This window comes from Labeo rohita, chromosome 19, assembly GCF_022985175.1.
Source record: "Labeo rohita strain BAU-BD-2019 chromosome 19, IGBB_LRoh.1.0, whole genome shotgun sequence".
Lineage (NCBI taxonomy): Eukaryota > Metazoa > Chordata > Actinopteri > Cypriniformes > Cyprinidae > Labeo > Labeo rohita.
The window spans coordinates 13,842,980-13,855,009 of NC_066887.1; the positions used below are offsets into that span (position 1 = coordinate 13,842,980).

General features: G+C 36.9%; 1 protein-coding gene across 2 annotated transcripts; it reads right to left on the reverse strand.

Annotated features, from left to right (window-relative positions):
- Positions 1-1,075: 1,075 nt before the first annotated feature.
- On the reverse strand, positions 1,076-6,870 carry ak2 (adenylate kinase 2). Of its 2 annotated transcripts, none has more exons than XM_051137321.1 (7): positions 6,688-6,870; positions 4,717-4,842; positions 4,518-4,628; positions 4,281-4,375; positions 2,073-2,145; positions 1,791-1,986; positions 1,076-1,275 (listed from the first exon to the last, which is right to left on the reverse strand). In XM_051137321.1, the coding sequence occupies exons 1-7, from the start codon at positions 6,784-6,786 to the stop codon at positions 1,268-1,270; spliced, it is 708 nt and encodes a 235-aa protein (XP_050993278.1). In that variant the 5' UTR covers positions 6,787-6,870; the 3' UTR covers positions 1,076-1,267. The 2 variants fall into 2 exon arrangements, with proteins under 2 accessions (XP_050993278.1, XP_050993277.1); XM_051137320.1 differs by having other exon boundaries at positions 1,739-1,986.
- Positions 6,871-12,030: the final 5,160 nt, after the last annotated feature.

A 12,030-nucleotide genomic window follows, 5' to 3' on the forward strand; every position in this document is an offset into this window, starting at 1 on the left:
TTCAGAAGAACAGCATTTATTTGAAATGGAAATCTTTTGTAACATTATAAATGTCTTTATCATCACTTTTGAAAAAAGCTGGACTGGTGTAATGATGCTGAAAATGTAGCTTTGATCACAGGAATAAATTACATTTTAATATATATTCAAATAGAAAGCTGTTATTTTAAATAGCAAAACTATTTCACAAATTTGACTGTATTTTGGATCAAACAAATGCAGGCTTGGTGAGCAGAAGAGACTTCTTTAAAAACATTAAAAATCATACTGTTCAAAAACTTTTGACTGGTAGTGTATATTATTATTACAACTACAGTTAAGTGACAAAACTTAACCAGTATATTTTTAAATTATTTAAATATACATATTCATGTAATTGTAATTGCTAGAAACACTAAAAAACTAAAGATGTACAACATTTAACTGACATTATTCTGAGTTTTATTATTACAATCACAAGAACATATTAGACTGTTGGACAGAATGGTATTTAAAAATTTTCTTTAATAAATTAGGGGGCCTTGAGGTCAGAAAGGTTTAGATCCACTGATTTAAAACAACTAGTCTAATACACACAATATATATAAACAGTGTATGTTCCGGAAATAGTTTTAATTTCAGGGTTCCCACATTTTTGATCAACTGATTTTCTATGACGTTTCCAGTTGTCTTTGATTATAGTAAAAAATGGCTGATTTTTGATTCAGAACATGTCATTGTGAGCCAGGTTGATGGATTTATAGAGGCGAAAAACAATATTAATTAAACATTTTAAATCAGACCACAACTAGAAAACAAATGTTTATGAAATTTCCATGACTTTTCTAGGATTGGAAAAACCGATTTCAAAATTCCCTTGATATGTCTACGTTGTCTATGACCAGGGGAACCCTGTAACACGTCATACACGTGTACACGTACAGCTGTCACTTCCCATTTTTATCCTCAAATTTCATTGTACTTTTGTTTCACAATCGTCTTAAAGTGTTTTCAAAGTAACACCAAATTAAGAAAAGGAAGTGAAATCCAGCACTGGAACAGTAATACGGAAACAAAAGGAACCAACCTCTTCATGTAAGGTAGTAGAAAATAGTCACCCACGTTTATTGGAGGTAATCAGCTGGGTTTCAGTTAAATCTGTGTTCATTACAAAACACATTCACTACATGAAATGATCAAAATAAACATCTGAGACACTTCCAGCTCCCCCCTTTGCCCCATCCATTATTTTCACATCTGGATCAACCTGGATGGGAGAAACTGGATTTCATACAGCTGCAGAAAAAAAGAAAAAGTCCACAAGTAAATTAATGACTCAGCTCAGGGCATGAATTAATAAATATTAGCCAATAAAGCAATCAATAAAACAAGCTTTTTCCATTCAGCAATTAAACCAAGCATTCGCATGACCTCTACTGGATATCATGCAGTACTACAAGATCTACCAGAAAGTCTTAAGAATTGTGAAATTTATAGTGCAAATGACATAACCATACCTTTTTACAAGTGTCTGGTTAAAGCAAAACATGCTTTCTTTATATGGGTGCTCATAACCAAATCAACTAGTCAATGAGACATTCCAATTAGCTTGTGTTCTACATATTTCATAGGCTTTTTTGTCAAAAGTGCTCCGTTACCCATTGTACAACAGGCAGCAGATGAATCAAAACCATGTCTAAAGACTCACGAAGACAGACACAAAACATGAAAGGAATCAAAAAGGATTTATAATGCGTACAAGGAAAGAGTGGATGTAGAGATGTTTCAGACAAAATAAACAAGATCTTTACAGGTAGCAGCAGAGAAGGCAGCAAGGATGGAGGCAAAGACGAGGTCGGGGGATTGAGAAGCATCAACAGCAGCGTGGAGCCCGCGGGCACTGTAGTACTGCACTAGAGGAGCCGTCTGCTTGTGATAGGACTCTAGTCGGGAACGAAGAGTGGTCTCGTTGTCATCGCTACGGCGAATAAGAGGTTCACCGGTCAACTGTGGATGTACGGATGAAATCAAACCGTTACTACAATGCTCATAGCCGTCCTATTAGTAAAAATAAGAATGATTTTGTCTCTCACATCATCCTTCATTGGCTCTTTGGGAGGGTTAAACTCTTCATGGTAAGATCGGCCGCTGGGCTGGTGAATGAGCCTGAGGAATGAACATTTTTATTTCATTAATGGACATTTTTTGAGAAACTTTTACTTTACATTTCAAAGCAAAAAAAAACATTTTTTACTCTACTATACTTCATAAAAACATTTTGTTCCTAATAATCATGAACTGAAGAAAATGCTAATTTTGGGGGCTCTAAGAGGTAATAGCGAAGTAGGATTTGTGAACAAACTAATTATTCTCTGTTGAACAGGTTCATTAATTGCACTGAATGACTGATCCGACTGCAGCTGTTCTCGAGTCAACTCACTGATTCAATATTCCAGTCAAAAGGCCAAGAAAGTTATTAAGGACATCATTAAAATAGTCCATGTGACATCAGTGGTTCAACCTTAATTTAATGAAGCTACTGACAGAGACTGACACAAAGAAGAAAGTGTTAAATAAAGCTGTTTTTTTAGTTTTTGCACACAAAAGGCATTCTCGTAGCTTCAAAACAGTACGATTGAACCACTGATGCCTCATGGATCTCATGGTCTATGCAGGATCAGAAAGCTCTAAGATTTCATTATGAAATATCTTAATTTGTGTTTTGAAGATGATGAAGGTCATGACAGAATGACAGAATTTTCATTTTTGGTTGAACTATCCCTTTAAATATGCACTTGACTGATGGCATAAAGTGAGTGACTAAGGCTGAGATTTTAGTATTGTTTGTTGTAAATTAAAATCATATTGCCATCATGAAAGTTTGTTATCTGTGACTCTGGACCACAAAACCAGTCTTAAGTAGCACAGTTCTGGATTTCTCTTTTATGCCAAAAATCATTAGGATATTAAGTATGATCATGTTCCATGAAGATATTTTGTATATTTCCTTCCGTATATCCAAACTTAATTTTTGATTAGTAATATGCATTGCTAAGAACTTTTGGACATTTGGACAATTTTCTCAATATTTAGATTATTTTCCACCCACAGATTCCAGATTTTATATATAATAGTTACACAGAATAGTTGTATCTTGATCAAATACTGTCATATTCCTAACAAACCATACATCGGTGGAAAGCTTATTTATTCAGCTAATGCGTAAATCTCAATTATAAATCTCAATTTAAAAAAAATGACATATCTGCATTTTTGTGTCACCGTCTGTACAGGATATGCTTTTTAAGGCAAAATGATGCTAATAACGCCCATGCATCCTTCCCCTGCTGTAAGTTTCAAATGGTATGAAACTAGTATGTTTGTATTGCGTTCTTCTTAAAATGTGAATGCATGTACATTGTATTATTACACTACTTAGTGCCACATATTTGCACAATTTTTTCCCTTTTTTTTTTAAATGGTATATATGAGATCCATTTACATGTTTGCATACTTGAATTCTCATAATCTTAAATTGATAATAGAGTATACTGAAATTTTATGTTTTTATACTGTATAGGTTTATAAAAGTTTGCTTATTTGCAGACAAATAAATATTAAATGTCTGCAATAACCTGTCTAGTGCAGGCTAGAATAAATTATAACACTTTTCAACAAGGTTCCATTAATGTTAGTTAATGTATTAACTAACATGAACAAACACTGAGCAATACATTTATTACAAAAATTGCTAGTGCATGTTAATTCAGTGCATTAATGTTAACAAACACATCTGGTGATTTTAATAATGCATTAGTCAATGTTGAAATTAACATTAGGATTAATAAATGTTGTAGAAGTACTGTTCATTCTTAGTTCATATTAAGTAAAGGAGTTAACTAAGAAGAAAAAATGAAAATTAAGACATACTTCTACAGAAGTAATATATTATTAGGCTGTCTGTACTTTTACTCAAGTAACTGATCTGTGTATCATTTAGTTGCACATCAAGTATTTGTCCGTTACTGATGTTTACATTTAAACAAAAGAGTCACTGTCATGCTTTACAATTCTTACTAAAAGGAAGGAGGAAGTAAGGAGACACACTTCCTTTTAAAAGATCCAATCAAAACCCACACAAGGAAAATTTTCCTGCCACCTCCTCCATTATATATTACAGAAACAAAAGTGTTTGACAGCTAGCATGTCCTACCTTGAAAACATGTTTTTTAAAAATTAGATTTAGCGGAGGTGGGCTATAATACAATGGCCCGAATTTACAGGACCCCCCATCTTCATACCTCCCACAGATCCTGCGTACTAGCAAAGAGTCATCAACGGAGAATTCAACCACAGAATCTAGTTTCTCACTTCGCTTCTCCAACAGGCCGTCCAGCTACAAATGTGAAAAAAGAGACACAGTTTGACTGATGCATTTTTGTGATCAGAATTGGGCACCCATTTTATTATTATAGTTCTCAGATGTATAACAGACACATATGGAGGGTCAGGTGTTTACAGAATAAAGAAGTCCTCACCATTTCTGCCTGCTTGACGGTGCGGGGGAAACCATCCAGCAGAAATCCATTTTTGCATGCAGGTGTGTCCAGGTTGTTGTCTATGAGCTCCACCACCATCTCATCACTCACCTAAATGAAATATGACAAAACAAAGATTCACTTTATCCCACCAACCAAATATTAAAATATATGAAAACTATACATCTATTCATTCTACCAGTTTTCCAGCATCCATGGTTTCCTTAAGACGCTGACCGAGCTCTGAACCAGATGCCACCATGGCCCTCAGCATGTCCCCAGTAGCTAAATGACACACACAGTACTTCTCTGCAAGCTTGGGTGCCTGTTGAGGACAAAATAAAACAGATTATGGAATTAAAAAATGTATACATATATATTGTATGTGACCCTGGACCGGTCTTAAGTAGCATGGGTATATTTGTAGCAATAGCCAACAACACATTGTATGGGTCAAAATTATAGATTTTTCTTTTATGCCAAAAATCATTATGGCATTAAGTAAAGATCATGTTCCATTAAGATATTTTATAAATGCCCTACCATACATATATCAAAACTTAACTTCTGATTAGTAATACGCATCGCTAAGAACTTCATTTAAACAACTTTAAAGGCGATTTTCTCAATATTTTGATTTTTTTTTTCCTTTAAGCAGCAATTTATTTAGAACTTTCTATTTATAAAAGAATTTTGAAAAAAAAAAAGTATTTATTTAAAATTTATTACAGTTTCTACATAAATATTAAGCAGCACAACTGTTTTCATTTTCACAACTGTTCAGTATTAAGAAATGTTTCTTGAACAACAAATCAGCATATTTCAATGACTTCTGACGGATCATTTGACACTGTTAACAGGAGTAATGAAAAAAAAAAAAGTGAAAGTGACAACGTACTGTCAACTATGGTGACCCATAGTCAAAATTGGTCCTCTGCATTTAACCCATCACGAGTGCACACACACAGCAGTGAGAAGTGAACACACACCCGGAGCAGTGGGCAGCCATTGCTCCAGCGCCCGGGGAGCAATTTGGGGTTCAGTGCCTTGCTCAAGGGCACTTCAGTCATGGTACTGAAGGTGGAAAGAGCGCTGTTTATTCACAATCCCCACCTTCAATTCCTGCTGGTGCGGGAATCGAACCAGCAACTTTCGGGTTACGAACCCGACTCTCTAACCATTAGGCCATGACTGCCCCCAATGGCTGGCCAATGGCTGCTGAAAATTCAGCTTGTCCATCACAGGTAATATATATTATAAAAGAAATCAGTTATTTAGAATTGTAATAATATTTCATAATAGTACTGTTTTTACTGTCATTTTAAACAAATAAATGCAGGCTTGGTGCGCATAAGAGACCTTAAAAGCTTCCCACAGTAGTGTCTGTATGAATGAAACTATAAATCTCAATCAGTATTCTGTCGTAACCACATTCATAAGCCAAGTTTGAAGTTTTACTGACATTACACATGTGGAGCAAATATTGCTTAATATCAGCATTCAGTATTGCAAACCAAGCTGACTGATCTGTAAGCTGATATGTCTATTCTTTATAGTCTGTTCAGTTACACAGTCACCCAACAGGACAGAAAGGTCTACAACTTTCCCAGTGGTCACGTGTGTTAATTGTTACATCAACTCAACTGATCTGAATGACATGGATATTAAATAGTCATTCCATATTTGCACTGATTAAACAATCTGTGTAGAAAGCATCTGATAAAGCCAAGGGCAACAGGACACTGGTGTTAAAAGAGGCAGCAAGACTTTGTGTGGTATAAATTAAATGGTATAACATCTGGTGTAGGACAAATAAATGAACAGCTAAACAAAATGCGCAAGCTAATGTCATTCTAAACCTACATGACTTTATTTATTCAATGGAACACACAAAAATAACAGCCTCAGTCACCATTCACCTTCACTGCATAGCAAAAATACATAATGAAAGTGAACAGTGACCGAGTCTGTCGTTAAAAATGTAACATTCCAGCATTGTGTCTGCATCAGTTCACAGAAAAAATAAACCCATATAGGTTTACAATAACATAAGGACAGAATGTTCATTTTTGGATTAACTAATACCCCTCACAACACAGTACTATCTCCCCCGCTGCTGTCGGACTGTTTAATCAGAATGAGCCACGCGGCCCTTCGCATGAACTCTCACCTGCGTGCCTTTCCCCGCACCGGGCGGGCCGAGCAGAATGGCTCGGATGCCTTTCCTCACACCGGAGACGGTATCATCCGCTTGCGTGCTGGGGGCCATGGTTACAGGTTGTAAACGAACTAAACACACTTCTCTCCACTACACGCTTCGCGTCCGCAAACTCACTCAGAAAGGAAGTGGAAACGCCTCCGTTTGCTGAGTATGGACTCAAAACCCCGCCTTCTAGCTCACGACCGTCCATCTGATTGGCCAATGGCACGCCGGTCATCCACAGCGCGAGTTCATTGGATAAAATCGAAGGCCTCAGGATCGTCGAATATCCGGAATTTGGCCTGAAGTGACACATCGCACATCAAGGAGATGTGAAAGTTTAGATAATGCAAAATATGATATCCGTATCTAAAATGACATTAATATTTACATCATACTGTGCAAAGGTTGTCATTCCGCTTTTGTTCTTCCGACTCGATGACTAATTTTATATTAACCTTAGACCATAATTTAGAAGTACCGTCTTGGTCACCCTAAATTGAACTTTACGGACTTTTGTTTTAACAGACGGTCTTTCATTCATTGCATTTATGCACTTTTTTCAATAGTTTAATAGTGCTATTTGTATACATATTATATATATTTATACTTATATTTTTTATTATAAATAGTATTAGTATTGTTTATAAATATTTTGAACTATCTGCTATCTTGTTTTTGTCATTTGTCATTTATTTTTATACTTCTGTTTAGCCTTATTGTTATTTCAACTTTAATTTCAGTTTATTGACTAGGCATAGTGTTGTAGTCAAGACCCCCTAAATTCGAGACCAAGATAAGAACAAGGCAGGGCAGGACTGAGTCAAGCTCAAGACCAAACCAGCACTTTTATTCATACCCCTTAATTTTTTCACATTTTGTTGTTGCAGCCTTCTGTTAAACTGCTTTAAATTACTTTTTTCCAAATCAAAATACACTCTATCACCATAATGACAAAGCACAAAACAGGTTTAACAACTTGCAAATTTATTAGAAATAAAAACTGAAATTATTCCATTGCATACGTATTCATATCCTTTTCTGGGACACTTTAGTTTAGGAGAACTCATATCGCTTGTAGATGTTACCAGTGTTGCCAAGTCCGCGGTTTTCCCGCGGAACTGGGCTACTTTAACACTGTTGCCGCGGGTTGAAGCGACCCCAATAACGTCATATTTAGCCCCTGAAATACGAATTTACCGGGGAACTCATAAAAACGTGTATTTTATACCCCGGAACGCGATTTGGGCTAGTTTTGAGTAGCAGTTGGGCGAGTTTTGTTGTATAAACCTGGCAACCCTGGATGTTACTTCACTTCGAGTTGAGTTAAGCTGCGTTCAAACTAGCAACGACTTCTGACGGTGCATGTGGCCAGGGGCTGGTGACGAGATGGCTAGTGGGCGTTCTCACTACTGGTTGCCTTGACAGCGAATCAGGTTTCTTGCCGCTAAATTCAAACATTTTGGAGGGAAAAGACTAAATATAATATAGATATAAAGTAAATCTGTACATACAAACAAAAACGAATGAGAAGCATAGCCTATATTTTTCCATTGCGTATGTTTATCTACGGCTGAGAGGAGAACGATCACATGAGCTCTACCGTCTTGTTTCCTATTGGTTGTCGCTCCCGAAAGTTGTTCTTCATTTGCATAAAGTTGAGGGATTCTGAACTTTGTGGCGTCGCTGGACACGCCCCATCCGGTTGCCAATGGTCGCTGTAGCTCGATGTCGCTCTTGTCGCTGGAAATCACCAGCTCTCCATTGAAATGAATGGGATTGTGTCGCTTTGTCGCTGCCTGTCGCTTGTAGTGTGAACGGGGCTTTAGACTGTGGCAAATTCATTTGAATGTGTATGATTTGGAAAGGCACACACCTCACAGAAACTGTCTAACAGCTGAAAATGCATATCAGAGCAAAAACCATGCCCTGAGGTCAAAATAGCTGCTTGTAGAGCTCAGAAACAGGCTTGCGTCAAGGCACAGATCTGGGCAAGAGTTCAGAAAAGAAAAATCTGCTGCATTGAAGGTTCACAGAAACATGCAATCTCCATTATCCATAATGAAAGATGATTAGAACAACTAGGACTCTTCCTAGAGTTGGCCTCCTGGCCAAACTGAGCAACTGATGAAGAAGGGGCTTGGTTATACTGGTGACCAAGAAGCTGATGGTCACTCTAGTTAAGCTCCATGATCATATAGGCAGATGAAAGAAACTTACAAACATCACTGCAGCACTCGACCAATCTGGTCTTTTTGGTGGTGTGTCCAAACTCAATCCTCTTCTTAGTGAAGACACATGAAAACCCACTTGGAATTTGCAAAAAAGCACCTGAAGGACCCTCAGACAGGGGCGGATCTAGAAAATAATTTTTAGGGTGGCAAAGGGGTGGCAACTCCAAAGAAAGCCCCCATGTACAGTTTTTGGGGATTTATAGTCTGACATACACAGTTGTGTTCACAAATATTGCCACTAAGTAATCATCTATACTGTTTAAAATGAAAAATAAATAACAACATGGCCATCATGGCACCAAGTCAGTAAACAATATATATATATAAAAAACTTCAACAGGTTATACAGTAAATGTTTCTGAGCTTGTATCACTAAAGAAGATATGTGATTCTATTAAATTACTACTTAAATGGTATAGATCATGTTTTAGTGCAAGTTTAAGATGTTAATGTTGATGATTTAATGTTACTTTCCTAACATTAGAAAGAAATATTATAATATCAAAGCACTAAAACTGGATCCGTTTTGGAAACAATGTTTGATTTTCTGTTATTAACAGAGGTGGGAATGTCTGTATTCACTCATGACACACTATCAACCATAAAATCTAGCAACATCCCAGCAACTGCATAGCAAGAGCCTAGCAACCACCCAGAATATCTTAGCAACCAAATAGTAACACTTTAGCAAACATATAGAACATCTGTAACTGACCAAACTATTTATGTTTTTAAACAAGTCTTAAGACAAGCCAGCATAAATTTGTCTTTCAAACATTTCAATCTAGTTATTACAGGTATTTTTAAATGATTACACACAATTCAAATACAACAATGACTCTCCTGCCCAGTGAACACTCATGAGATCAATAACACTAACAAAAAAGTCTTATTAGGAATTAATTTGCAACTCAATGTCTATTACAGTATACAGCATAAATTAAATTACAGATTGCTAATTCAGCAATTAACTTTTGGGAAAAAAAATATTTTCATGTTACTACTGTAACATAATCTTGCAGCAGATGAAAAGCACTAGAAAAGTTCAAATAACAAAGAGCTGTATATGAACTTGGTATGCACCACAATACAGTACAGTAAACAATAAAATTAAAAATTAAAGTCAGCATCCTCTGCACATTTGGCTATATTTCATTAGAGTATACAGTACTATTTGGTCTCCTGACACAGGACTATATCCCTAGGTAGTCATTTCTCAGTTCTGCACAAATGCAGTAGACTACACATAAAAAATGGTTACAAATAAAATTTGACAGTCACACTTCTGAAGGTGTACAACATGTACTACAGTTTACTGTACATATAGAATAGTGAAATTTCCATTATCTTATATACTGGTGCTGTACTATAATTATACTGTATGTGTAAGTATAATACCCATGTAAATGTTTCGTTCATTTCTCTCCTCTCTCCATTGTTGGATGCAGAGATTCTGATTGGTGTGTCATCAGTTTTTCTACTTAATGTTTAACTTACTTATTGTTAAACTTCTTGAGAAACGTGTCTTTGTTTTTAGCACTGAATGAATGGTTTGGGAATATAAGACAACTAACATCAGTTACATTGTGTTAAAACACTCGCAATATGACCAGATGCTTACTTAACTCTTCTATTAGTGTCCGTGATCGGCATCTTCTTATTGATTTAATGCTATTATTGTTTCGTCGGATACGGTAAAAAGGCCTGTATCCATGATGAAAGTGGAGCGAGCTGTCAGAGAGTCGGATCAAAAAACAATTACGCGATGAATCTCAGACATATCCGGACGGGATTAGATTTCTCAGAGGACTTCTGAGTTAGCCGAGAAGCAGTAATGATAAGATTCACGAACAAATGTAAAACAATTCGTTAGTGAACTGGGCCGCGCTTTGTGATTTTGACTCAAAACGAACCGGTTCATAAGAGTCACTGGGCGCGCTCCATGCGCGTGCAACTATCCTGCACATTTTATTGAAAGACGTGTGTTTTGCAGTTATTTTGCGTTACGCGGTCATCGCTGCGGCTGAAAAGTAGCATATGAAAAACTGCTTACATTTATATTTTATTCTGTAGTAATTCTGGGGTGGCAGGTGGGGTGGCACAGCTTTTTCTTAGGGTGGCACTTGCCACCCCGTGCCACCCCGGTAGATCCGCCCCTGCCCTCAGACTGAGAGAAACAAGATTCTTTGGTCTGATGAACCTCCAAACATCATGTTTGAAGGAAACCAAGCACTGTTTATCACCTGCAGGGTACCATCCCAAAAGTAAAGTGTGCTGGTAGCAACCACATGCTGTGGGGCCGACACGGACTGAGGGACTAATCAGAGTAGAAGGAAAGCTCAATGCACTGAAATATAGTCTTCATGAAAACCTAGTCCAGAGCATTCAGAACCTCAAACTGGGCAGAAGGTTTACCTTCTAACAGGATAATGACCTTAAGCATACAGCAAGAGTGGCTTATAGACATCTCTGTAAATGTCCTTGAGTGGCCCAGCCAGAGCCGTGGCTTGAATGCAAATCAATTTCTGAAGAAACCTGAAAATGTCTGCAAGCCCCCATTCAAGCTGACAGCGCTTGAGAGGTGAAGAGCTGAGGCAAAGAATGGTAGATAATTACCAAATGCAGATGTGCAAAGCTTGTCGCATCATACCCAAAAAGACTTGAGACTGTAAATGTGCTTCAACCAAGTACTGAGTTAAGGGTATGAATAGTGTCTTATTTTAAATAAATTTGCAAAGTTGTCACAAATCTGTTTTGTGCTTTGACATTATGGTGTATGGAGTGTAAATAGATGTGGGGAAAAAAGTAATTTCAAGCAGTTTAACATAAGGCTCCAACATAAAATTTGAGATTGAGGTTTTAAAGGGGTCATCGGATGCAAACTTTACTTTTACGTGTTGTTTGAACATTAATGTGTGTTGGCAGTGTATGTTCACATCTACCCTATAATGATAAAAATCCATGCAGTGGTTTTTAATTAATCTGTAAAAATAATATCCCCTTTTTGAAATCGAACCATTCTGAGATGCCTGTCAGTGTGAGTGACAGAGGCCGCTCCCACGATGGTTGATTGACATGA

Bases quoted from the DNA above. Each gene is read 5' to 3' on its own strand.
- ak2 (XM_051137320.1), bottom strand. From the start codon at position 6,786: ATGGCCCCCAGCACGCAAGCGGATGATACCGTCTCCGGTGTGAGGAAA. The intron at 4,629-4,716 runs GTAGAATGAATA...TATTTCATTTAG, and splicing joins CCATGGATGCTGGAAAACTG to GTGAGTGATGAGATGGTGGT. The intron at 1,987-2,072 runs GTGAGAGACAAA...GTACATCCACAG, and splicing joins AAGAGCCAATGAAGGATGAT to TTGACCGGTGAACCTCTTAT.